The 25,505-nt window shown below is 36.8% G+C and overlaps 6 protein-coding genes and 1 long non-coding RNA gene across 11 annotated transcripts; 3 read left to right on the forward strand and 4 right to left on the reverse strand.

Annotated features, from left to right (window-relative positions):
• Positions 1 to 31: 31 nt before the first annotated feature.
• Positions 32 to 5,105, reverse strand: LOC111485745 (ethanolamine-phosphate cytidylyltransferase-like). Of its 2 annotated transcripts, XM_023132763.1 has the most exons (11): positions 5,035 to 5,105; positions 4,732 to 4,869; positions 3,607 to 4,031; positions 3,268 to 3,503; positions 2,967 to 3,121; positions 2,567 to 2,638; positions 1,379 to 1,446; positions 1,095 to 1,215; positions 955 to 1,017; positions 751 to 873; positions 32 to 515 (listed from the first exon to the last, which is right to left on the reverse strand). In XM_023132763.1, the coding sequence occupies exons 3-11, from the start codon at positions 3,966 to 3,968 to the stop codon at positions 444 to 446; spliced, it is 1,272 nt and encodes a 423-aa protein (XP_022988531.1). In that variant the 5' UTR covers positions 3,969 to 4,031; positions 4,732 to 4,869; positions 5,035 to 5,105; the 3' UTR covers positions 32 to 443. The 2 variants fall into 2 exon arrangements, with proteins under 2 accessions (XP_022988531.1, XP_022988532.1); XM_023132764.1 differs by lacking the exons at positions 4,732 to 4,869; positions 5,035 to 5,105 and adding an exon at positions 4,494 to 4,581.
• Positions 5,106 to 5,989: 884 nt separating this feature from the next.
• On the forward strand, positions 5,990 to 7,562 carry LOC111485748. Its single transcript, XM_023132769.1, has 2 exons — positions 5,990 to 6,288; positions 7,303 to 7,562. Exons 1-2 carry the CDS (start codon positions 6,121 to 6,123, stop codon positions 7,348 to 7,350), a joined length of 216 nt encoding a protein of 71 aa, XP_022988537.1. The 5' UTR covers positions 5,990 to 6,120; the 3' UTR covers positions 7,351 to 7,562.
• A 1,015-nt stretch (positions 7,563 to 8,577) lies between these two features.
• On the forward strand, positions 8,578 to 9,162 carry LOC111485747 (mitochondrial import receptor subunit TOM7-1-like). Its single transcript, XM_023132768.1, has one exon. It carries the CDS (start codon positions 8,666 to 8,668, stop codon positions 8,885 to 8,887), a length of 222 nt encoding a protein of 73 aa, XP_022988536.1. The 5' UTR covers positions 8,578 to 8,665; the 3' UTR covers positions 8,888 to 9,162.
• Positions 9,163 to 11,320: 2,158 nt separating this feature from the next.
• Positions 11,321 to 15,304, reverse strand: LOC111484796 (arginine decarboxylase-like). Of its 3 annotated transcripts, none has more exons than XM_023131398.1 (4): positions 15,131 to 15,304; positions 14,945 to 15,019; positions 13,236 to 13,778; positions 11,321 to 12,760 (listed from the first exon to the last, which is right to left on the reverse strand). In XM_023131398.1, the coding sequence occupies exons 1-4, from the start codon at positions 15,167 to 15,169 to the stop codon at positions 11,741 to 11,743; spliced, it is 1,677 nt and encodes a 558-aa protein (XP_022987166.1). In that variant the 5' UTR covers positions 15,170 to 15,304; the 3' UTR covers positions 11,321 to 11,740. The 3 variants fall into 3 exon arrangements, with proteins under 3 accessions (XP_022987166.1, XP_022987165.1, XP_022987167.1); XM_023131397.1 differs by having other exon boundaries at positions 14,945 to 15,022; XM_023131399.1 differs by lacking the exons at positions 14,945 to 15,019; positions 15,131 to 15,304 and adding an exon at positions 13,910 to 13,917.
• Positions 15,305 to 17,237: 1,933 nt separating this feature from the next.
• Positions 17,238 to 20,367, reverse strand: LOC111484798 (arginine decarboxylase-like). The gene is made up of 4 exons (XM_023131400.1): positions 20,208 to 20,367; positions 20,026 to 20,103; positions 18,951 to 19,472; positions 17,238 to 18,531 (listed from the first exon to the last, which is right to left on the reverse strand). The coding sequence occupies exons 1-4, from the start codon at positions 20,241 to 20,243 to the stop codon at positions 17,512 to 17,514; spliced, it is 1,656 nt and encodes a 551-aa protein (XP_022987168.1). The 5' UTR covers positions 20,244 to 20,367; the 3' UTR covers positions 17,238 to 17,511.
• A 1,358-nt stretch (positions 20,368 to 21,725) lies between these two features.
• LOC111484795 (pollen receptor-like kinase 1) lies at positions 21,726 to 24,553 on the forward strand. The gene is made up of 3 exons (XM_023131396.1): positions 21,726 to 22,498; positions 22,654 to 23,253; positions 23,638 to 24,553. The coding sequence occupies exons 1-3, from the start codon at positions 21,826 to 21,828 to the stop codon at positions 24,303 to 24,305; spliced, it is 1,941 nt and encodes a 646-aa protein (XP_022987164.1). The 5' UTR covers positions 21,726 to 21,825; the 3' UTR covers positions 24,306 to 24,553.
• On the reverse strand, positions 22,814 to 25,305 carry LOC111484801. 2 transcript variants are annotated; one of them, XR_002718584.1, is made up of 3 exons: positions 25,118 to 25,305; positions 24,653 to 24,876; positions 22,814 to 23,061 (listed from the first exon to the last, which is right to left on the reverse strand). It is a non-coding gene; the product is annotated as an uncharacterized LOC111484801 (long non-coding RNA). The 2 variants fall into 2 exon arrangements; XR_002718583.1 differs by lacking the exon at positions 22,814 to 23,061 and having other exon boundaries at positions 24,625 to 24,876.
• Between the last annotated feature and the right edge of the window lie 200 nt (positions 25,306 to 25,505).

Below are 25,505 nucleotides of genomic sequence, written 5' to 3' on the forward strand. Positions count from 1 at the left end.
AAAAGGAAGGTTAGTTCCATAACAATCAAAGAACAAATATAACTTTTACTGCTTTCAAACAATACAACAACACCTACATTACCTGGAAAAGTAGGAAAAGTAAAATTTAGAAAACAAAAACTCATTGCCAATAAAGGCACAAGGTGATACCTATACGATTTGGATGTTTACATGCATTATATCAAATCGTTGTGTTGCTCACAGTTTTGAGTATCCAACTTATCTATTCTAGCTGCAGGTTATAGCCTACAATGAAATTACGAAGTTAACTGCCATGTCAAATTCTGCTGAAGCATTCTTCCAAAGGGATGTAATTCCTTCCATATTCTAAGCCTATCTTCGTGGGGAAAATTTGTACTGAAGATCTTCAGAAACAAGAGTTACCAACAACCACATTCCTAATGCCGAACAGTAGTAAGTAAAAATTGTAAAGCAAAAAACATTCAGTCGCCACATACGTATTTCTTCTCTGCATAATATTTCTTCTCGCTTTCCACTTTTTGGGCATTGCGTTTCTGCATTGTAAATAAACCAGACAGCAAAAGTCCAACAGATGCATCAGATTAAGCACTGGGTTATAGATCAAAATGCCAACAAAGGGTCTGATTAATATAATGGGCGTAATCCAGTTGACTTCTAAAGGTATTCTTTACTGACAACAGATAGCATGTTCAAATTTTTTCTATGAAACTACAGAGATTACTTGTTGGAGTTTAGGCTCCAGAAATAAGAGAAGTATAGAGCGAGTACCTTAAAAGCATCGTGATTGGCCACTATCCTTTTGGCTATTGAAGTAGTAGTAATGTTTTTAGGGCTTTCAAGCGACTTGAAAATTCCCATACTCTTTGGAACGGCATATGGATCACCGTCGCTCTGAAACAGATGAGCTCACCTTGTTAAGGTTTTGTAAATATGAACTTGAAGAAAAACAACAGTAGGAATAGCTCTACTTACGGCAAAAGGGTTGTTTTCAGCAACAGTCCCATGCACAACCAAAGATATATTGAAAGTAGTTATCTGCCAGCAAAATAATACGGCAGTCATAAGAACTTCACGGTCACAAGCAAAAGAATGCTTCAGTCATAGCAACTTACCATGTCTCTCGTAATTTCCCAAGGTGCACCGATGATCACCTCATCGACGTACTGGCAACCCAGCACACCGAGACTACGTTCATGTAAATGCATAATTGGAAATTGCTTCCCTCTGAGTTTACTGCAGGTGACAATGAGTTATTTTCTACTTTTCCACTCGTTGACATCCAAGGTATAAGTACATATCAATAATCTCAGGAAAGTATTCAAAACATCTGAAAGAGAGAAAAACCAGATAGTAGAAATGTACAAATAGGTAAAATCTTATGAACGAAAATAAGTACCTCACAGTCTGATCATTATGTATGCCAACTAGTAAAAAGTCTCCCAGCTGCCTAGCACTCTTGAGAATCTGAAAAGATAAAAGATGATGTGATGACACGATAGTTAGTATTCCTGAGAAACTATTATGTTACTACTAATTAGCCAGAGAAGCGCAGATCAAATTCATACATAATTGAATTGAGATAGGGGAAAAGAATGTAGAGTAGATTCGATTGCCACTGTCCACATTAAAAGAAGGAAAATGTTGCAAATGTATAAGCATGTCATTAACATTCCATCGTAGCTCTCAAATAAAGCACACTAAGCCAGTTGGATCTCTAACTAATCCCACCTTCAAAAATGAAACTAAGACAATCATTTTGAAGATATATTCCTGCTATCTTTTAATCATTGTCAGACTCACACCACGTGTAAGGGTGTGGAAACCTTTACGCATTCTAAAAACTTTGAGGGGAAGCCCGAATGGGAAAGTCCAAAGAGGATAATATCTGCTATCAGTGGGTTTGGGCCATTATAAATGGTATAAGAGCCAAACACTGGGCGATGTGCCAATGAGGAGACTAAGCCTCGAAGGGAGTGGACATGAGGCGGTGTGCCAGCAAGGACGCTAGACTCCGAAGGTGGATTAGGGGGATGAGCGGGCCCACATCGATTGGAGAAAAGAACGTGTGCCAACAAGGACGCTGGGCCTCGAAGAGTGGATGGATTGTGAGATCTCACATCGTTTGGGAAGGAGAACGAAACATTTTTTATAAGGGCGTGGAAACCTCTCCCTAGCAAACGCGTTTTAAAAATTTTGAGGAGAACCTCTAGGAAAAACTCAAAGAGTAGAATATCTTCTCGCAGGGGCTGGGCTCTTATAATTTCCAAGACTTCAATAGTGAAGGCTTTCTTTTCCAAAACAAAAAAGAGTTGACCCCTTTGAGTCATAAACCCTTTATGGCCCTAGCCAAACTTATAAAGCTTATGCACAATTCTGACAGCAGCATCCTAGTGACATAATCTTTCCCAGCTAAATCCTATAGTCTTAAGTTGCTTACAAGGCATGTGCTGCTTAATGAACACATAAATACAGACTCAATATGGTTCGTCTCCATAACACAAATCATTTTGCAACTGAACATTTAAAGCAAAGAATTGTTATACACAAGCATGAAATAGAGAAAAGATTGTAAATTCTGTAATACCTCAATATGTCCTGCATGAAAAAGATCAAAAGCCCCATCAATGTATACAATATGAGCATTTGGTCCAGGCCCCTACCATTGGATATGATAATATGTTAGCATTATCATGAAAAAGATCAAAAGCCCCATCAATGTATAAAAAAAATTAGATCCACATCATGCAAACTAAACGATAGAATTTTCTAGATTCAAAGAGTTTTCTATCTCCCCCTAACAACCAGGCCACCACAACCTAAGCAAAAGCACAAGTTCTTCCTTCACAAAAGAATTCTTGATTCCCACAAACTAAACTGATTATGTTATTCCATTTTTTGTCACAACAAACACCTAACGGGGACCAGAAAGGAGAAATTCTCCCGCATAAGGATTCAAGAACATTTAGGTCACCAGAGAACCATACCCTTCCATTTGAAAACTGTACAATACGGTGTGATGTTGGTAGAAAGTGAGAAAGGGCACCATGGGATGAACTTTCCTTGTTAGAATCTCCATTCGGGGATGTTTCATTATGATTTTTAGAATCCGTAGCATCATTCATGGAAGAGAGTATCCTTCCTACATTCAAGAAATCATGGATTATGGGTTAAAATTTGAAACAAGAAAATGCAAAACCAAGTAACATTCAAGAGCTCAATAAGCAAGCAAGTTTAGAATATGCTTCTTGTGACAAACTGCTTACTGAAGATTGAGAAACACAGTACCTACGATATCAGTGCTGGACACTCCTTCAGTACGTTTGATCTGCTTGTACCGACCAGCTTTCTTAGCTAAGGCATAGGCATCAGTCCCATCTGGAAGTAGGCATGGATCATCTCCATGAATAATATAGTCAATCTTGTGCTCATTAAAGAGCCTGTTCATGAATTGCTCTGTAATTGCATATGGGGCGTTGGCAATAACTTCATCCACCCACTTCAAACCACTTACAAGAGCCAGCCTACAAGGAGCCCTTGGTTAGGAAAAACTGAGCAAATTATTGTGGAAACCTACAAAATCTTTTACATGCTTTGCTACAGATTCAATAAGATTTCAGCGCATACCTTTCTTCCATTGGTAACACTGGAGGACCCTTATTGGCTATGATCTCTTCATCACTTACAACACCCACCACCAACTCATCTCCCAATGCCTTAGCTTGCCTCAACGCATTGGCATGACCAAAATGCATGAGATCAAAACAGCCATCCATGTAAACCCGAATGCGCTTCTTTTCACTCTTTCTTTTCTGGAAAATCCCAAAATCAGACCAGAAAAATGGCAAAGATGGTGCACCAATGCCACTGAAATAACTCGTTGAAAATCCAAGCAAGGCCGCTGTGAGCATTAAACCACCAAACAAATGTGGATAGTAGCATACACCATCCCATATCCAACTGTTGCTTTCGTAATCCATTGGTCCCATTTGCCTCTAAATTCTCTAGCCTCTTCCCTTTTTTCTTCTAAGAGGAGACACAAACCCTGCAACCTGCCAACAAGCAAATCAACTTCATCAACAACTTATCCTCATAAGGTAAATATTTCATATAGATTTGTTTTCTTCAGCAATAACCAAATTAGCAATCGAAGCAAAACATTGTCGCCAATGTTTAATCGAATTCTTAACCACATATTAGAGAATATGGAAATCAGATGCAATATTCTGATGATACGATGATACAGATTCGTACGATATCAGCCAAGTAAGCTCAGGAAACAAAGAAATTGCACGAAGAAATCAAAACCAAAACAAGTTGTGAAGTAAAGAACACAAAATTTCCAAATTACTCAGTTCCAAATCTGAACGAGTTACAAGACAAAAATTCATCGAAATCATTGGGATCTAATACATTTAAACACAGAACGAAAAAGAAAACCAATTCAGCACCTCATAAAAAGAAGAGTCCATCAAAAAAAAAAAAAAACACAGCGAGAAGAAACAGAACACAACCTGTGAAGAAGGAAAAGAAATGGATGCTCATAGCTTCAGATGCGTCAGAGAATCAGCTCAAAAGCAGATCAAAAATTAAAAAAATTAAAAAAAAAAAAAAAAAAAAAAAAAAAAAAAAAAAAAAAAAAAAAAAAAAAAAAAAAAAAAACGAAGAAAGAAGAAAAGAAGAAAATAAGAAAAGAGGATCAACAGATAAAGAGAAATGCATTTAAAGATGAAAATATAATTAATCGAGTACCTCCTTCTGTGTCTCCTCTTGGTTGATGGGTGGAGCTGTCGGCTCAGAATAGACGAACCAAAAGGGGCTCTCCGTTCGTTCTTTCTCGCTCGCAATTCCCAAGATGGACAACGCCCAAAAATATTCGGCTGCTGTCACCTGTCCGAATGGGATATGAGATCTGACGATCAGCTCCCATAAAAAATATAATATATATATATATATATATATATATTGAAATATTTCGCGTTTATTAAAATTGAATATATTGAAAATAAATATTAAAATAATATTTTAATCTTATGAATTTTTAGCAGCATTCACGTGATTCCTTCAAGCTCCGCGTTTTCTTTAGGCGGTTGGAGTCGGGGCTTCTCCGGTCGTGTAAAACAAATATTTATATTTTATTTATATTAATTAATAATCTTTTTATTTATTTTGCTTTTTTTACAAGTCCCAGTCAGTCCACGTGGCGTCATCATATGCATCTTGCAAATTTGATATTTTCACGACTTTGCTTGACGATCAAGCCATATGATCTTTTAAATCACTTTTTAAAATAATTGTTTAAAAAAATGAAAGCTCCTTATTATTTAACCAAAATAAAATTTTAAAAAAATAGCAAATTAAATAAAATAATTAGCATGGTCAATTAAAATTGTGATGTTATTATGTAGTATTAGTGAAATAAATTTAATCATTAGCAAATAAAAGATAATAGATTTAATCAATTTTGGATTTCCTAGAGTTTAGGGTACAATTATGAATTTAATTAGTTTTAGATTAAATTATTCCCATAACTTTTATTTAATTATCATCCTAAATTAATTATTTATTTTACTGGCTAGTTGTATTCATAATTAACCCAATTATTTAAGGGTCTGCCTAACTCGGTTCTATATACTTAAGATAGATTGAGCTTTTTAATCCCTGTCGATCTTCTAAGTTGCTATTGATTTGCTCTTTTGGCAAAAGAGGGTTGTAAAGTGTCTAGCTTAGGGGTGTGTCGGGGTTATTTTGTTGAGTTCCTTCAACCTGTTTCTCTCCAGCGCCATACTATACTGTATTGTTCACTTTGTGTTGGCTTGGGATATAGTCAACTCATTGAGAGGAGGGGAAGACACACAACAAAATGAAATATTTATTTATTTATTTATATTCTAATTAAGACTATAAAAAATTATCTGGTTAATATATAATAAAAAATAATTATGAAATTAAATAAAAGTAAAATAATTTAGTCATTATAAAAGAAAAAAATACATTTAAAAAAAAAAAAATATTTGTGAAGGGTGAAAATTTATCGACCGGCCGAACCACAGGGCTAAGGAGGAAACAGACGAGGGAGAACTGCGCAGAGAGCGAGCGAGTTTGCGAGCAGAGAAGAGGAGAAATTTGGAGAGAGCGACAATGGGCGGAGGAATGGAAGCTCACAAGAACAGATTTATCGAGGACTGGAGTTCTGCTAGAGAAAATCTTGAGCATAACTTCCGCTGGACTCGCCGGAACTTTGCTCTTGTCGGTCTTTTCGGCATCGCCGTTCCCCTCCTTGTTTACAAGGGCATCGTCAGGGAATTTGTAATATCATTTCTCTCTTTTCTCTTTTGCGATCTTTTTCTTGCATTAGTATGTGGTTTGATTTATATTCGATCGTTTCGTTTCGTGATCCGTTGACGCACATCCACGGCGTGTGTTTCAATCCGGGTTGAAATTGTTCTTTTTAGGGTTTCCATTTGTTTTTTTTTACCTGTTTTCGATTCTGGATTTCCTTTCTACTAAATTGTTTTGAAGTGATGAAGAATTTGGTACTATTTTCCTGGACTGGCTGTGTCGATTTTCCAATTGGCCAATTTATTTCGGTGTGATTCGTTTATTTATAGGACCTGGAATTCACATGTTTTCTTTAACTTCTAGTTATGATTTTAGTACCGGATTGGAGAATACAAGTTTTTAATTTCCTTTTGTGTGAGCATTGGTACTAACTTCGAGCATCTCGCGGCAATCCTTTCCTTTCTGTAAGGATAGAATTTAGTTTGCTTTTCAATTTACTGTTTGGTACTTGTTCTTTTGGATCGTCATTGCTACTTGCTGTTCTAAATCTTCAATATTTGTATGTTAATAAGAATGACTTCCATCACCTAAAGAGAGTGTGCAAAGAAAGGGTGACAGGAAGGCTGATCCCTGTTGTTCGTCCACTTGTTGAGATGAAATAAATTTCTTCTCAAGAGTTTGAAATCAAGAAATTATAAGAAATGACTGATTTGAAAAAGTAGAAATGATTTAAAAAATTTCATATGGTTTTGCTAACACAAATTCTTCGGAGTGAGGTTCAATTCTCAGGCTCCATCCCCATGTGTTTGCTTCTGAGATATTGGGTGGTCTGACTCCTATCTCGTAGCTGTGTTCATCTTTGATCTTTCTCATGTTTGTTTCTTTTCCATTAAAATTTGCACGCAGTTTTTGTTTGTTTTTCTCCATTTATGTAAGTTTTCCTTCTCATTATTGAGTCGCCAATTGCCTGTTGAGATGTGGTGCACTCTTTATCAAGCTTTCTTCTAAAATATAGCTTGGTTTATAACATTATGATGACAGCATATGCAAGATGAGGATGCAGGCAGACCTTACCGGAAGTTCTTTTGAGCACCGCACCAGGCACTCCAATAATTTCTTGCAGTAATAAAACCTTTCTTATCTATGTGAACACTAATCCCTGCCAATTTGGATTCTGGGACAAGATTGCTTCTTTCTTTTAAGTTGTAGAAGTGATGCTATGCAAGTTTACACTATATTTTATGACATTTTGTGAATGCTGAGTATTTTTCGTCTACCATGAATATAGACCATTTTTCTTACTCTTTTTGTTCTTTTTTCTTAACATGGGTGCTCGGATTATCAGCAGCTGTGAAAATTCCTCGGGAATGCGATAGTTTACAAGATGATAGGTGGTAAATTGTTAGTTATAGCCTGTTTAGAAAATTGGGTATTGTTGCCTTTTCCTTGTTGATTCTAGGAACACAGGTTTTCAAAGCTAAGCATGTTATGGGTAGGTTTTCGAGAGCGATTGATGGATGGATGGTTGGTTCTGTAAATTTCCAATAGTGAGAGATCCACCTCAGTTGGAGAGGGGAATGAAATATTCCTGATAAGAGTGTAGAAACCTGTATCTAACAGATGCGTTATAAAATTGTGAGAGAGGCTGACGGTGATACATACGAGTCAAAGCAGACAATATCTACTAGTAGTGGGTTTGGATTGTCACAAGTAGCAAGTTTGAAAATTGAAGACATTGTTTACTCATAAGTATTGATTGATCATTTACTATGGAAAGGTTACCGTTCAAACCACAGTGAGATAGTGAATGCCCAACTTTTGTATGGCTATCATGTTTTAAATTATGTATAATTTAGGATACCCTTTTAATTCGATAATTTTTATTTAAAAATGTTCGATTAGGATGACATAAATATTTGGACTTCGTAATTTTGTTTAGTATAAGATTATAATTAAAAAAATATATATTTTGGGATGTTTAATTTTAATTCTAATACTTTCAAAGGCTCAATTTTAATTTTTTTTTTTTTAAAGAAAAAAAAAAGCATAAGCTTAATTCTTATTACGAGTTTATTGCTAAAAAAATTCAATTTTTATTACTTACGAGTCTTTCTACTATTATCTACTATAAATTTTGTATATTCGCATAGTATTTGGCATGAAATTATTATTATTTTATAAATTTTTTTTATAAAAATTAATTTAAAAGGACTAATTTAAAACAAATACTTTCGAAGGCTTGCGCAACATTGAACTGGCTATAGCCGGTCATAACCCACAAGCAAGCCGGTCCACGTGTGTGGTGTATTTAGGGTTTAAAGGATCTACGACTACGGTCCCGCGAAATAAGAACCAGAAGAACCAGAAGGTACCAGCATTGTGCAGAGATCGAATTCTCGCAGCAATGGCGTCGAAGGTTTCTCTTAGAAGCAAGGGCAAGAGCTCCAAGGGCTCATCGAAGTCATCTGAGGATAAATCCACAACCCAAGCCTTCAAGGAGTGGACTACTTGGGCAGTAAAGAAAGCCAAGGTCATCACTCACTATGGCTTTATTCCTCTGGTCATCATCATCGGCATGAACTCCGAGCCAAAGCCTCAGCTTTCCCAGCTTCTCAGCCCCGTCTGATCTGATTGCTTTCTAAAAGTTGGTTTTCAGGATTTATATCTTTTTATGATGGATCGGTGCCTTTTCGTCGATTCACGACTTGGATTTATGTTTTTTGGGGGTTAGATAGCGCATGAAGTTTAGATAGGTTTGGGTATAATACTTAGCTGCTTAGGCTTGGTATGCTTGAACTACAATAGACATGTAATAGTTTGAGCAACAATTTTAATTTCTTCTGAAATATCTGATTATGCTATCGCTTTACCGGTATGAATCTTGGTGCACTTCTCTTCTCCGAATTTTGTCTGTTTATTCAAATAATTGAATGGTGTTATGGTTTATTTGCCCTATCTGATCCCTCAAGACTGATATGGATGAATCATACAGGAGTAATAGGGCTGTAATATCAAAAAGCCCATTTTGTTGTGGCTGTTTTTCTTTCCTTCTCTCGCAAGTTTATAGTAATTGATCAAGGATTTATACTCACCATTGTATGACTCGAATATATTATCTTTCATTATGTTCCAGTATTTAAATGTTTACTTTAAATTGTGATAATGAAATACAATGTCTGAAGTCACCCTGATAGGCATTCATGTTCTTAGTATCATGTGTTATCTAGCCTATGATTATGTTCTGTTTTCATTTTCCATTTATGTACACTATTCTCTGTGTAGTTCCTCCTATAACTTAACAGGGTTAGTTTGTTTCTAACCCAGAATTTTAGTCTTTGTTCATTGGGATTATCCTCTGCCATCCCCTGAATTGTGATGAACTCATATAAATGCCCTCTACTGCCCAATTATTCTCTCGAGTTGTTTAGGGTTATATTGTATATTGTACTCAAAATCTCTCTCGTGTACAGCTCTCTTCATTCCTTCAAAGATTGGGGACAATTTTGTTAGTACACTACATTTCCTCTGGACGTGGGGTGTTCCTAATGTTGGTTTATTGGCTGTCGTTAATTTGAGTGGAATGCTATTTGTGTTTATTTTGGCTTTCCTTTCAGTTGCCATTGATTTTCTGTAGCAAATGAAACAATCATCTTATTTTGCTAGTAGTTTGTTTTAAGCCTGAGTCAACCCAGTATTTGAGGCTTGATGCTGTTCCCAGAAATTTGGTATAAGTTTTCATGGTTTAATTTGGTTAATGGTAGGCTTCTGTCATCTTTTTGAGTCAGTTCTTTAGAAATGGTATCCTGAGATTTCTGGGAACTGTAACCTGAGATAGAGGGCTTTAAAGCCTCGTGCATTTAGCTTTTAGTGCTTGTGTGGCTGAGCTTATACGCGAATTTCCTTACTAAAAGGTTCATCGTTTTTTTTTTTGGTTGTTGTTGTTGTTGTTTGATTCAAACTATCGATCTTCTAGTTGGTCTATGCTCATATTGAAAGGATGATATGTCTTAACCAGTTGGCCTATGCTCGTGTTGAATTTTTTTTTTGTCTGAATTCAAACTTTCAATTTCTTGATAGTATATGTTTTAATTAGTTGGTCTATGCTTGTATTGAAAGAATGATATGTTTTAATTAGTTGGTCTATGCTTGTATTGAAAGAATGATACGTCTTAATTAGTTGGCCTATGCTTATGTTAGGGCTTTTTTTTGTCTAATTCAAACTTTTAATCTCTCGATAGTTATGTCTTAACTAGTTGGTCTATGCTTGTATTAAAAGGATGATGTATGTCTTAACCAGTTGGCCTATGCTCGTGTTGAGTTTTTTTTTTTTTTTTTTTTTTTTTCNACATTTCTTTTTCTTATCTTATACAAGACATACTTGACGGTGACAGGACATCGATGTTTAAACCATGGAATGTGCCAAGACTATCTCGTAGGCAAGTCTACCGAATCTATAACCTAGAGCTCTGATACCAATGGTAACGACCCTAGATGTCTATTAGTCTAAAGTTGCTACCGTCATCATTGATGGTGTTAATATAACACATGCGGAAGCAATTTCAATCTTAGGCACTTTTAGAACATCAATTTGGATCGAAGATGAAGAGTTATTGGGCTCTCGAAAGCTTTGAAAATGTATTTGATTTTGATTTTTTTTTCTTTTTTCTTTTTTCTTTTTTTTTTTTTTTTTTTTTTTTTATTCAAACTTTTAATCTCTCGATAGCATGTCTTAACTAGTTGGCCTATACTTGTATTAAAATGATGATGTATGTCTTAATCAGTTGGCTTATGCTCGTGTTGAGTTTCTTTTTTTGTCTATTCAAACTTTCGATTGAAATGATAGTTTTTGTCTTAATTAGTTGGTTTATGCTCATATTAAAAGGATGGTATTATATCTTAACCCGTTGGCGAACTTTTTTTTTATATTTTTATGTATTTATTTTTAATTTTAAGCTATTCAAGTTATTTTGGTTTTCTAAATCTGACTGGGACTACACGGGAATTCAATTAATTTTTAGTATATCATCAAGATGAATGTGCAAACGCCAAACAAAACGGCTGAATAATACTGCTAAACAAGGTTCATAGTTAATGAATATGTAACTGTAAAACCATTCTTTCTCGACAAGCTAGTTCGAGCCCAAAATTTGGTGGACGAAAGGCAAACTTTACAATAATTGAATAATTTACAGCATCTAAAGGTAAGGTTTGCAGTCTTTTGACTGTTACTCCCAGGTGAAAAGATTGGCATTGCATGCACCAATCATATTTTGAACAGCCACAAATATCAGCAGGAGCCTGACTTCATTCCCAGAAGATTTTCCTTCATCAGTCCTCACAATAAGAATATCAATAAGAGTTTGCAGTATTCGTCCAGAAACACTGCAAATTTATCCTCCGCTATAAATTACCCGAACCATCGAGAACTCATCGAGAACCAGTTCGAGCAGAGACTTCATAAACCATTTTGCACTTACTCCTACACATTGCATACTAGTAGTGAAGAAAGTTTGGGATCAGATGCACCACTTATAGAGGCACCTTTGCTTTTTAAATGTAACAGATAATCCAGAACTTCCTCAGATATAATCTCCCCTGGTATCATTACTGGTATTCCTGGAGGGTATGGGCATACTAGCTCTCCACACACCTTCCCCACACATTCTTTAATGTTCTCTCTTCTTTTCTTTGAAAAGAATGCGTCTCTAGGATTCAAGTTGATTTTGACATTAGGAAAGGGTGCAGAAACACTGAATTTGCTTCTTCCTTCAATTCTCAGAATCGATGCAAAAGAGCTCACATCATCAATACCTGACACTAGTCTTTCAATATCATCTTCACATGTTCCTAGATTAATGACAAATGTAATGGATTGGTTCCCAACAAGTTCACAAACGATGTTATGATTCTTGTATATTGTTTCATCTGCTTCATAGCCAGACAAACCAAGTTGTTGGAAACCAATAGTGAGTCTTAATGGATCAATAGCAGGGAAGTTGGAGAACATGGGAAATTTGAGGATCGAGATACCTGAAGTCTTATTCATCTTTCTTTTCGCTTGATATGCTAGATCTATTGCTCTATTGAAAATCTTGTCTGGATTATCACTTAGCTGAGCTCTGGCAGCATCCAATGATGCTAAAAGCAGATAACTAGGGCTGGTGCTTTGAAGTGTTTGTAAACATCTACATATCATTTCTCTGTCTATAATATTACCTGACATGTGTAACATTGATGACTGAGTAAGAGAGCAGAGAACTTTGTGGGTGGATTGGACAGCCAAATCAGCCCCTTGCTGGAGTGCAGAAAGAGGCAGCTGAGGTTGAAACCCAAAGTGTGCCCCATGAGCCTCATCGACAATGAGGGGAATTCCTTTAGCATGACATATCTGGGAAATCTCCCTCAAGTCACTGCAGATGCCATGATAAGTAGGTGAAGTAACAAGAACTGCAGATGCTTTTTGACCTTCCATTTCCAAATCCTTGATCTCTCTATCCACCTATGAAATAATAAAAATTTCCCTCTTTAAAATTACATGCATTAAACAAGTTAATAACGATTGAAGGTTTAGATTTGAGGGAAGTTTTCCTTAGTAAATCTTAATGTTTGGTTACAAAAATATAAAAAGTTTAACTTGTCGTGCATTTAATATGGTTAAGGATTGTTGGGAGGGAGTCCCACGTTGACTAATTTAGGAAATGATCATGGGTTTATAAGTAAGGAATACATCTCCATTGGTACGAGACCTTTTGGAGAAGCCCAAAAGCAAAGCCATGAGAGCTTACGCTCAAAGTGGACAATATCATACCATTGTGGAGAGTCGTGATTCCTAACAACTACTATTGAGGATTATAAACTGTGAGTAGTGTTGCTAAGCTAAGATAACTAGCAGTAAGCAATAGTCTATTGAAAAAATTTATACCCTACATGACATGAGTGTATCCATGAGTTGAAAACCAATGTTATGAACTTGCCTGTGATGGAGTGACCCCACCAGCTATGTCCCAATTGGAGTCATACTCGGGCATGATGTATTTGGGTATTGCACCAGATATCACCAAAGCTGATATGACAGATATATGGGAATTCCTGGGAAGAATTATATGATCTCCTGGGGAACAGGTTGCCATAATTGCAGCCTGAATTCCACATGTGGTTCCTCCAACGAGGAACCATGTTTCTGATGCCCCAAAAAGTTTAGCTGCTTGCTGCTGTGCTTCTAAAATTGGACCCTCTGGACAAAAGAGGTTGTCCAACTCTGGAAGCTCGGGTAAATCATGCATAAATGGTTTCAAACCAATGAGCTGAGTAAATGATGATGGGGCTGCTCTCCCTCCATTATGCCCAGGAAAGTGAAAACGAGCCGCATCTTTCTCAGCTGAAACTTTCAATGCATTAACCAGAGGAAGGGTGCGGCTACCTTCCTGGGATATTGGAGATTCTCCAATTGCTTTCGTGGAGGTTTGCTTTTTGCTTGGCCCGTCCTGATTATTCTTTGGCTTAACAATGCTTGTTTCCTGCAGAAATCAAAGAGTTAACATATTTGACATCTAGGCAGAGACGCCACATATCTCTTTTATCATCCAGTTCTTGTTTCATATCAGATTAAAATAGATCCTTCACATTCAGAACAATGAATTGACTTTACCAGGGGATATAAGTCTATCAAATTGAGCTTCAGCTGAAAATAGACATTCTCAATAAATAAATGTCCACTTTGAGCATGAAGTCAGCTGGAAACATAGCTCATGGATCAGAGAAATCAAATAACTTCTAGACGGACCATGGTTTAAGTTTCGAGCACCCACCATCATTTCCAATTAGAATAGAATAAAAATAGAAGGGGAAAAACTGATTACATAAACTCAAAGAATACAATACACCAATGTGAGCACAATGTCACGGTCATGCTTGTCCAGGACGTGTTATCCATGACCGCGTGCCCGTTCCAAACCCCTTTTACATGCTTTCACCTTAGATAGACCTTTACTATTTTATCTTGTGTTAATACGGAGGTGTATGACCGTTCACCAAAATCATGTCTACATCTGCTAGGGCTAAAATGCCCCAAAATATACTATAGGGGATATGACTAGTTCTCACTTCTTCCTACCTGAGTTATATGCTATTTAAACCGTGGTGTTTCTTTTTTTTGCTTATAGCCATATAACGTTTTTTTCAATTCTTTCAAATGTATTTCCTAGCTCACGTTTTCTAAAACATTTCCCGCAAACATGACTCGAGGCTCAAGCATACGCCGACGTTGTCCGCGAAATCTGAATTTTTCACGGCCGACTTGTTCGCTTGGTTAGAACAAGTGCGGCACAATCACTGTCTCGCTTCCACAAGAGTGCGATTGTAACATGATCAAAGAGGAACGTACAGATAGGTATCTAGATATACCATCCCGATAGGTATCTAGGGAATTTTATTTGAAGAACAGTACAGAAAAGAGTGACAATGTCACCATACACGCTCAGCCAATTCGATAACAAAGGCAGCTCATTTCCTCTAACTAACCTTCCCTTAATTCCCCTTTTCACCCTTTCTATTACATACATGAATTATGGCTCCTTCGAGTATGAACATTGAACATCCCCTCCAAATTTCTACCCCACATTTGTTGTACTCAACTAAAAAAGAAAATAGATTACAAAGAGTACTCAGATGCTAAGACACAGACCTGACGGATGCTAAAACAGGACTTTCTTCTCTGCGGCCTCCTACTCCAATCGTGGCCAAGCCGAAAATGATGATTCTGCTGAACGAACAAATCCAAGTTTCATTAGCAGACCTCGAGTTTCGAAAATACGTGTTAAATGCAGAGCAAATGTAATATCCATGGAGTGAAGGGAGAGCAAGAACTTACCAAGCTTATGGAGGAAGATAGAGGTGAGGAAGTCATCATTGTAAGAATTATCTCCACGAAACACCTAGCGCTAACGCCATTGATTCCTTAAGGAATCAATCGCGATTTCATTCTGAAGCTCAGATGGCTATGGCGATTCTGCTTGAACTTTCAAGCAAGACCTCAGTTCGCAAGTTATCTCCGGCGGAAGCGATAAGGAAAAGGAAAATTTATTTTTAAATTAAATTAATCGAATTCCAACTCTGTCCTGGAGATGATCATTGGTTTGGGGGTAAAATAGTAAATTACTTCCTATTCTCATTGGCGCAGTTTTGATTGACTTGGTATTTCCCGCGGGTTCTCTTCACTGCGATAATATTCTTCTGTTTCTCTCCGAAAGTTTCTTCCCCCAATCGTCGACAGAGTTAGAGAGTCGATTACTTCCAAACGAAACTGGACTAGCTCATGGATCCGCGCTTCTTTCCAGTAAAAACTGTAAGTAGAAATCTTAGAATTCATTTTGATCTCTTAATCGAAGAGTAGAGCTTCATTTGTTAATTTTGGTGTGACTTTTGCCTGTTTCGACCTTTTTCCTTTTCACTTCCCCTGCCCTAGGTAATTTTTGAGCCAGATTATTGATCTGATTTGAGTTGTTCAGAGTTCTATAACATGAACAGTTTACGAACTGATTAAACTGATCACATTTCAATGAGAAGAGATTCAATTCTTGTGATTGCTTTTCTCTCGGCTTTTTTTCTACTTTGAATAAGAATGAAACAGAATGAAATGAAAAGGAAAAAAGAAAAAACCATATATATCTTGATTCCGAAGCCTTCTTAGGGAAGCCAAACAAAGGACTGCATTAACCTGATGAACTTTGAAATATGGTTTTCTTCTCTGTGGCCTCAAGCTCCGATTATGGGCAAATCCAAAATTTGTCTGCTCTGCAGAACCCGACTCATATTTAACTTATGGGCCCTAGAGCTGTACAATTGCAATAGACAGATTTCATGGAGAGTGAGCAAAGGGTGGCGGGTAGTATTAGTGGCAAAGACACTTTTGACTGTTGTAGGCTAGTTTGCTAGACATTCCAGATTCTTATTTATTTTTTTGGATTCCCCACATGTGCCATATGTTTGCGATCGAAATTGTGTAAACTTAGAAAACAACATTGTCATGTTTTTTTTTTTTTTTTTTTTTTTTTTTTTTTTTTTTTTTTTTTTTTTTTTAATTTTTAATTTGAACTTTTAAAATGAAGGTTTATATTAAGAAAGATAATTTTTTTTATAAGTATAATCTTTCATGTTATAAACTCAATTTATTTTTGTTAAACTAAAATGTCTATAATATAATATGTTATAAAGTATATGATATTGTAAAATAATAATTATACAAATCTTTTAACATAAAACATGTTCATAAGTTGATTGATAATAATTTATATAAAACCAAGTATTTAGTGGGCAAATATGGCTGGTTTCATGATTTATAAATGTATTATATCTAACACATTTTGAACTTAAATAGACATCCAATTTCTGAATTTGTTACCGATATTTAAAAAGCATGATTTAGAATATTAATATTGGATCCTTTAGCTTTTAATATTTAATTTTTAAATTTGAAAAAGAAATAATATCTATAAACCATTACTTGACATCGTAGTAAGTTCTTAAGGTATAGGATGAAACCAAAATTTTCACAGGGAATTTGCAAAATTTTACCTTCTAACTTTTTTGTGTGTACTATTTTTCAATTTCGAAAATTTATGGGGGCTAAAGAGGAAATTTCAAGATCTTAACTTCTTTTTATACAATTTTTAAAATTCAAGATTAGTTGCTCCTCCTTTCCCTTGGATTATAATTTTTATTTCAAAACAAACCAATTAACTTATACGATGGAAGGTTTCCATCATCTTCAACTGAGGTTAAAGCCTCTCAGTTGTAAGATGGAAGGTTTTTTTGGTCTTGAGGATCTTGGCTTTCATCTTGCAATCAAGACAAGTCCATGTCACTTGTGAGATGAAAGCAAAAGGGGGAACAAGGGTTAAGGACAAAAGAACATGGTAGATGAGATAAAACATAAATTATAGGATGATTGTTATCAATGATAACATAAACAATAGATCTGCAATCCGATTGACCTTCAAGGTGAAAAAGATGAAAGCCCACACGCCATGTCATGTGACCAAATGTCCTAAATGATCTCCAATGCATTGTCCATTACAGATAATGATTCATTCCCGCCCACTCGGATATCAACAACTGATACCCTCATACCATACTTCCTTGCAATACAGATACTAAAAAACGATGCAAATTTATATTATTCCTGCTACAGACTACTCCAACCATCAGGAGTTAAACGAAATATTGATTTCATAAGCCATTTTGCACTTTCTCCTACACATCGCATACAAGTAGTGATGTTAGTTGGGGATCAGATGCACCACTTATAGAGGCACCTTTGCTTTTTAGAAGCATCAGATATTCCAAAGCTTCCTTAGATATAACCTCACCTGGGAATATTACTGGTATTGCTGGGGGGTATGGACTTAATACCTCCCCAGACACCTTTCCCACACACTCTTTAATCTTCACCCTCCTTTTTTTGGCAAAAAATGCATCTCTAGGATTCAAGCTGATTTTGATATCCAGAAAGGGAGTAGAAACACTAAGTTTGTTGCTTCCTTCAATTTCTAGAATGGATGCAAAAGAACTTACATCCTCAATGCCTGATACAAGCCTTCGAATATCGCCTTCACATGTTCCAAGGTTAATGGCGTAAGTAATAGATTGGGTCCCAAAAAGTTCACAAACGATGTCATGATTTTTGTATAGCATTTTGTCTGCTTCATAGCCAGACAGGCCAAGTTGCTGGAAACCAACAGTGAGTCTCAATGGATCAATTGCAGGGAAGTTAGAGAAGATGGGAAATTCTAGGATAGATATACCTGAAATTTTCTTTATACATTTTTTTGCTTGATTGGCTAAAGCTATTGCTTTGGTGAAAATTTTGTTTTGATTATCACTTAGTTGAGCTCTGGCAGCATCTAACGATGCTAAAAGTAGATAACTGGGGCTAGTGCTTTGAACTGCTTCCAAACATCTACAAACTCTTTCTCTGTCTACAATAATCCCTGACATGTGCAACATTGATGACTGAGTAAGAGAGCAGAGAACTTTGTGGGTGGATTGAGCAACCAAATCAGCCCCTTGCTTGAGTGCTGAATGAGGTAGTTGAGGTTCAAACCCAAAGTGTGCCCCATGAGCCTCATCCACAATCAAAGGAATTCCATGAGAATGACATATTTGAGAAATCTCATTCAGGTTACTGCCGATTCCATGATAAGTAGGTGAAGTAACAAAGACAGCAGATACTTTTTGACCCTCCGTCTTTGACTCCTTGATTGCCCTATCTATCTGTGGAATGAGAAAGTTTTATATTAGCAGGATATTCATCAGCTTAAAAAGATACAAGGGTTTAATTTGTGGGAAAATCTTCCTCAGTTGATCTAAGAATCAACATTACACTGTTAAAAAGCTTAGGATGTTGTGCTCATTTATGATTTTCTTTGCACTAATCCAGGGAAATTTAGATCTACTTGGAATGACTTTTAAGTGCTTAAGAATTCATTTTCAAGTACAAAAAAAATGTTTTTAAGGACTTAAAAAGTCATTCCAAAACACTTAGAAACTCAGTCCAAACATAATAGGGTAGAACAATTTAGATTCGTGAAATGGTATTGTACTATACTACTAAGCATTATTCCATTGAGAAAGTTTACACGCTATATGACATGTTTGTATTAGTAAGTTGAAAAGCATTGTTCCTCACTCACCTGTGATGGAGTTACTCCACCAGCAATGTCCCAATTGGAATCATACTCCGGCATGATGTATCTAGGTATTGCACCAGAAAACACTAAAGCAGATACGACTGACAAATGGGAATTTCTTGGAAGAATTATATGTTCTCCTGGGGAACAAGTTGCCATAATCGCAGCTTGAATTCCACATGTGGTTCCTCCAACTAGGAACCATGTCTCCGATGCTCCAAAAAGCTTTGCTGCTTCCTGCATTGCTTCTAAAACTGGGCCCTTTGGATGAAAAAAATTGTCCAGCTCAGGAATTTGAGTTAAATCATGCATAAATGGTTTAAGACCAATAAGCTGAGTCAATGATGATGGTGCCGCTCGCCCTCCGTTATGCCCCGGGAAGTGAAAACGAGCTGCGTTTCGCTCAGCTGAAGCTTTCAATGCATTGATCAGTGGAGGGGAGCTTGGAGAATCTGTAAGTGTTTCCTTATTACTTTGTTTTTTGCTTGTTTTGTCTTGATTGTTCTCTGGCTCGATGCTTGTTTCCTGCCATAAAAATTGAAGAGTCAACATAAGCACATCCTTCACTTTCACTTTTGAAAAGCATAATTTCACGCCATGTCAGATGACATATAGCGCCCTTTTTTCATCAGATAGATCTTTCACGTTTAGATATGAAAGGCAGGCTGAATAGGACTAGTTTGAGGGTGACTTCTGTCACATTCAAAACCACTCTTCTTCTGTTACATTCAAACCCACTCTTACCCGTGTCTTTAATCATTCAAAACCCATTTAATAGGAGATTAATTCTTTTCAAAGTGATTTTTATGCCATCAAAATTGATTTTGAAAGGTTAAAGGCATATGTACGAGTGAGTGACCAAATTGATTTTTAGAATTCTAAAATCAATTCAAAGCATATGTCCTTACTCTTTGTAGATTTCTATTAGTACAATGTCTGTTTTATTAGGAAATTTTCCTACATTTAGCATTGAAGTTAGGTAGCATCCATCATTATCTTTGATATGACAAGGATCAGAAAGAAAGAAAAAAAAAAAAAAAAAAAAAAAAAAAAAAAAAAAAAAAGGGATTGCATGGACCTGAGGAACACTGAAACATGATTTTCTTCTTTGTGGGCTAAAGCTGCAGTTACTGGCAAACCCAAAATGGTTCATCTGCTGCACTCAAAATGGCAAGTTTTATTAATATAACAGCTTCAGAGCTTTGCATAGTTTTACAGATTCCAATCAATAACAATTATGGAGAGACAGCAAGAACTTACAAGGTTTATGGAGGAAAATAGTGCTGCAGAAGTCATGTTTACACTACGATCTACTCCTGGTATGAAGCGACCAAAATTCCACCATTTTTATAGCTTAAAAATACTATTTGATAATTTCTTATCTGGATTCCATTTCCGTTTAGCTTTTAATTATTCAATTTTAGTCTTTATACATTGAATAAATATGAAACTAATAGTAAATCTTAAAGTTAATTTTAATCGAAATTAGCTAAACAATAATTTTCATTAAAAAAATATTTTTCATAATTTATAAAGAGAATATTATTATAGACCATTTTTAAAATTAATTAGAAAAGATTTATTGAAAGCATACAAATTTAGATGGGACATTTAGAAGTTGATTCTCAAATCTTATTTTAACAATTTTTATTTATGATAAAGTTCCTTTATTTGAGATGAGCCATAGGAAGTGCCCAAAAAAAGTATAATATTTTAGGGGAAAGGTACTTTTTAGGTAAAAGATTTGTAGCATATTTTGTGGGTGAAATGACATGAGTGGCCTCACCCCATCTCTTTTTGCTCCCTTCGAGACGAAACAATTTCAAGAGAGAATGACATGGGTCATCAGCAAGAATGGTATATCCCAAGAAGCACTCGTTATTTTCTTAAAAATATTCAGCGTTTTTATACGAAAGTAAAAATAAAAATAAAAATTGTTCCAAAATTGTTGTGATAGAATTAATTATTCATACTATATATGCATTTAGTAAATTTTAATGGTTTGTAAAAAGTATTTTCTTAAAAATCTCATCCACTCTATGGTTGTGCTCCAACGGTAGAAGGGTGAGGCTAATATCTATTTAGCTCGGTGGATCTAATTAACCATTTCAAAGATATATAATTTATTTTTCCACTATTGTAATTGTTCGACAAACAAAATGCAGCAAAGGGAAAAATTGATGTCTACCACTTAACATTCAATATCAAAGGAAGCGAGAAAGAAACAAAAGACTCGAATGGAGAAATTTTGGAGTACAAGTTCAATAAAATTTTAAAGTGGGTGTCATATACATCATTGAACTTAACAAAAATATATAATAAATTTCTTTTGATTTTATATTATATAAGATTATTGAACTTCCAATTTCGAGTTCATTTTGTGTAAAATTTAATTATATTTATAATAAATTTGTAATTAAAAAAAAATGATGAAAATGCTATTGTCCTACGATATAAGACATACAACTGAAACATTAAAGACTTATCAAACACAAACACAAACACAAACACAAAATTTAAAGTTCCAACACCCATTAAATAATTTTAAAGTTCGTAGAGGTATTAGAAGAAAAGGAGCGAATGAAAGACTCGGTCAAGTTAGGAGCCAGCCATAAGCATTTTGTTTTCTGTATTCACAATATTCTCGTAGCCTTAATAGAATTATATTCTATTCTTAGCCCTCTTCTTCCTCCCTCCCTGCGTCCTTCTCCAACCCTTTTGTTACCCTCTTTTCTTTCAATGCCCCATCAAAATTGCATTCTTTCTTCAACCCCATCCCCACCAACACAACCTTCTCCACAATTGCCAAACCACCGTTTTTTATTCCAGGGCGTGCACGCTGCCGCCGCTGCGTGCATTTCCATTAAATTATAGGCTTATGGCCTGCCCATCTCTGCCGCCGGCCACCATCCCCTCCGTCATTCTCATTGTGATCTCATTGGAGCTGATTGTGTGTTGGGGCGCTCACACGGATGCAGAAGCGCTCCTCAAGTTCAAAAGCTCTCTTGAAATAAGCAATGATGCGTTGGGTGATTGGGGCCTGGAGTCCTCCCCTTGCTCCGAGAACAAGGCGAATTGGGTGGGTATTATTTGCCACAAGGGCCATGTTTGGGGATTGAAGCTCGAGAACATGGGGCTGAAGGGCAGCATTGACATGGAGTCCCTCGAAGGGGTCCCCTTTTTAAGGATTATTAGCCTTAAGAACAATCATTTTGAGGGCTCTTTGCCAGATGTCAAGAGAGTTGGGGCATTGAAATCTCTGTTTTTGTCTGGAAACCAATTATCAGGCAACATTCCTGGGGATTCGTTTTCCAACATGATGTCTTTGAAGAAGGTTCATTTGGCACACAACCAGTTTGAGGGTCAGATTCCTTGGTCCTTGGTCGAGTTGCCTCGCTTATTGGAGTTGAGGCTGGAAGGAAACAAGTTTTCTGCCCAAATTCCTAATTTCCAGCAGAAGGCATTCAAGTCCTTTAATATCTCCCATAACGATCAACTTCATGGCCCAATCCCACAAGCCCTCTCCCACATGGATCCATCCTCCTTTTCAGGTGTTCATCATCTCTCCACTTTTCACAAATCATTTATACCACCACTTCTAAATCGCAGATATAATCAAACAACTTCATGCACTTTCCAATATGAACACATCTGTCCATTTCCTTAATGTATTATTTTTCTAAGAACCTAATTCTCCTATATGCAGGCATTGAAGGCTTATGTGGACCGCCACTTAATAAACCGTGCAATACCGCAAATATGCCATCAATCGCGAGCATCATCATGGTTTCAATAGCTCTGACACAAGCTTTGCTTGCCATCGGTGCAGGAATAGTAATCCTTAGCCGTCGGAACCAATCATCTTCTTGTGAAGAGGTTCCAGCCAACGTCAAATCTCCAGGTGCTAGAGCGTTAGATCCAGGAGTTGGGGCAAAGTCACCGGACCGTGCCTCCAGTCATGGATCGGGGAGACGGGTGGCCGAGGGTGCTAAGTTATCATTTGTAAGAGAGGACTTGGAGAAGTTTGATTTATCAGACTTGCTTAAAGCCTCTGCACAGATCCTAGGAAGTGGGTGCTTCGGTTCTTCTTACAAGGCAGCCATGACCGGCGGACCTGTGGTAGTTGTAAAGAGGTTTAAGCAAATGAACAATGTGGATAAAGATGAATTCCAAGAACATATGAAGAGAATTGGAAGATTGAAACACCCCAACTTGCTTCCTCTCGTAGCCTACTTCTACAAAAAGGAAGAAAAGCTTCTCATAACAAACTTTGTTGAGAAGGGTAGCTTGGTTATTCAACTTCATGGTACATTCCCCTTTTCTTCTTCTTATACCTTACTAAAATTGGTTAAAAATATTTATAAAAAGATTAAATGTATCAACTTATTCTTTCGAGTTTATTGGTACTTTCTCATAATATCAAAACAAAAGGTCTTCTAGTTAAGTTCCAATAGAACACAAGTGAAGGAACATGTTAAGAATGTGCACAAAAGATTAGAAATACCATAAATCATCAACTTAACATGATGTTAGAGTAGAAGAAGGTTTAGTGTTTGAACTTGTATGAAGTTCGCGAGTGAGGGGAGCGTTAAATATACCTTAACCTGTTAGTTTAACTCAAGAGTTTTGTAGTCAACAGAAAATACTTTAAATTTTGGCTCAATTGGATTCTCTTGTCTGTGTCTTTTAGGGCAAAAAGCCGAGGGTCAACCAGCCCTCGATTGGTCTGCAAGGTTGAAGATCATCAAGGGCATTGCAAAGGGTCTTCGCTATCTCTACAGTGAGCTTCCAAGTCTCATAACCCCACACGGCCATCTCAAGTCCTCAAATGTGCTTCTCAATGCCAACTATGAGCCCCTTCTTTCGGACTATGGCCTGATCCCAGTTATCAACCAAGAGCACGCCCAAGATCTAATGGTGGCCTACAGATCCCCGGAGTACAACCAACAAGGTCGCATCACAAAGAAAACAGATGTGTGGAGCTTTGGGCTGTTGATCCTAGAGATTCTAACAGGGAAACTCGTAGCCAACTTTCTGCATCAGGGCAAGGGTGGGGACGAGGAAGATTTGGCAAGTTGGGTCAAATCCATTACTGCGACAGAATGGAATAGCCAAGTATTTGATAAGAACATGGGGCCAACCAAGAGCAGCGAGGGTGAAATGATGAAGCTTCTGAGGATTGCATTAGCATGTTGCGAGAGCGACTTTGAAAAGAGGCTGGATTTGAGAGAGGTTGTGGAGAAGATTGAGGAGTTGAAAGAAAAAGATGGGGATGAAGATTTCTATTCTTCATACGCCAGTGAATCTGATATTAGATCTTCAAGAGGGTTATCTGATGAACTCAATTTTACCATGTGAGTTGGAGCTTGAGTTAAAAAGGCTTATAAAGCAACAGCAGATACCTCATGAGAAGACGATACAACTCGCCTGCTAATTCTAGCAGAAGGATGTGAGGTTGAAGATGAAGATACAGTGGAGCTGGGGCTTTTCGATAAATAGAATAGGTTTTGAACGTAGAATGGGAAATTATTGTGTTTCCTTTGGCTCAACAATGCTTAGGAAGTTCGATTCATGAATGGTAATTCTCTCCTGGGTGGAAATCTCTAAACTCATGAGTACTACTTCAAAAAGAAAAGTATAATCCTAGACAGCAGTAAAGTAAGCACACATGCATAGATTATAGCAGTGAAGGCATAGAGTTGTACCATTAAAACAGCTTCGCTAAACAATTCATTTGTGCTCTCCAGTTGGGAATTGGATATGAAGTAAATTAGTCAGATAGTTTACTTCCTCAATCAAATAGATGGAAACAAGATTTGAATATAGCTCAAATGGATTAAGTATGAGTAACTTCCCTGAAACGCTAGAGGCTTGAATCTCTAGCCCATCCCTCTGAAACAGTTGATCTAACCAAAAACTAGCCTCCAGCCTGAGACAAATACAAACACCTGGAGTGATATGTGATAAAATGCATACCAACTTTCACAACCCGAGTAGACATATCTCTTAACACAATTCAATCATTAACTCTAAGGTTGTAGAAATTTGGTAATAATAACACCGCCAATCAAAAAGGGTTGGTAGTAACCCATGCAACTTTGATCGGGAAAAGGAAAAAATCAGTCATTTAAAGTGAAGCAATTTTGTGAATCAAATTCAGTATAACCTACCTACATCAACAAGACTGAGGCCATCGGGAGGCGCCGGAGGTACAGTGGCACGTCGACATGTGGCACCCATCAGCCGTATTAACGCATCCTCTCAAGCACCAGCTGTTAGACGAACATGACTCTTCACAATAGTATGATATTGTCCACTTTGAGCATAAGCTCTCATGGCTTTGCTTTGGGCTTCACAAAAGGCCCCATGCCAATGGAGAGTATATTCTTAGATTATAAACCCATGACCATTCCCACACTTTCATCTAACAACACCTCCCCTCGAACAAAGTACCCCCTCCCCTCGGACTCCTTTGGAGTCTTAGTCATTTTTTACTGCCTTCGAGGAGGCTTGACTCCTTTTTTCTTTTTGGAGTCCTTTGTTCGACATTCGAGGATT

The sequence above is a fragment of the Cucurbita maxima genome, unplaced genomic scaffold (assembly GCF_002738345.1).
Source record: "Cucurbita maxima cultivar Rimu unplaced genomic scaffold, Cmax_1.0 Cma_Scf00010, whole genome shotgun sequence".
NCBI classification, from domain to species: Eukaryota; Viridiplantae; Streptophyta; class Magnoliopsida; order Cucurbitales; family Cucurbitaceae; genus Cucurbita; species Cucurbita maxima.

Coding starts and splice junctions, on each gene's coding strand:
- LOC111485745 (XM_023132763.1), bottom strand. CDS start 3,968: ATGGGACCAATGGATTACGAAAGCAACAGTTGGATATGGGATGGTGTA. Junction 3,504..3,606: donor GTGTTACCAATGGAAGAAAG/GTATGCGCTGAA, acceptor GGCTCCTTGTAG/GCTGGCTCTTGTAAGTGGTT. Junction 874..954: donor CTGAAAACAACCCTTTTGCC/GTAAGTAGAGCT, acceptor CATCTGTTTCAG/AGCGACGGTGATCCATATGC.
- LOC111485748 (XM_023132769.1), top strand. CDS start 6,121: ATGGGCGGAGGAATGGAAGCTCACAAGAACAGATTTATCGAGGACTGG. Junction 6,289..7,302: donor AGGGCATCGTCAGGGAATTT/GTAATATCATTT, acceptor TTATGATGACAG/CATATGCAAGATGAGGATGC.
- LOC111485747 (XM_023132768.1), top strand. CDS start 8,666: ATGGCGTCGAAGGTTTCTCTTAGAAGCAAGGGCAAGAGCTCCAAGGGC.
- LOC111484796 (XM_023131397.1), bottom strand. CDS start 15,169: ATGATGACTTCCTCACCTCTATCTTCCTCCATAAGCTTG. Junction 15,023..15,130: donor TATCTTCCTCCATAAGCTTG/GTAAGTTCTTGC, acceptor TTGTTCGTTCAG/CAGAATCATCATTTTCGGCT. Junction 13,779..14,944: donor CCTGTTTTAGCATCCGTCAG/GTCTGTGTCTTA, acceptor TGATTTCTGCAG/GAAACAAGCATTGTTAAGCC.
- LOC111484798 (XM_023131400.1), bottom strand. CDS start 20,243: ATGACTTCTGCAGCACTATTTTCCTCCATAAACCTT. Junction 20,104..20,207: donor TATTTTCCTCCATAAACCTT/GTAAGTTCTTGC, acceptor TTTTGAGTGCAG/CAGATGAACCATTTTGGGTT. Junction 19,473..20,025: donor CATGTTTCAGTGTTCCTCAG/GTCCATGCAATC, acceptor TTTTTATGGCAG/GAAACAAGCATCGAGCCAGA.
- LOC111484795 (XM_023131396.1), top strand. CDS start 21,826: ATGGCCTGCCCATCTCTGCCGCCGGCCACCATCCCCTCCGTCATTCTC. Junction 22,499..22,653: donor GGATCCATCCTCCTTTTCAG/GTGTTCATCATC, acceptor TCCTATATGCAG/GCATTGAAGGCTTATGTGGA. Junction 23,254..23,637: donor CTTGGTTATTCAACTTCATG/GTACATTCCCCT, acceptor TGTGTCTTTTAG/GGCAAAAAGCCGAGGGTCAA.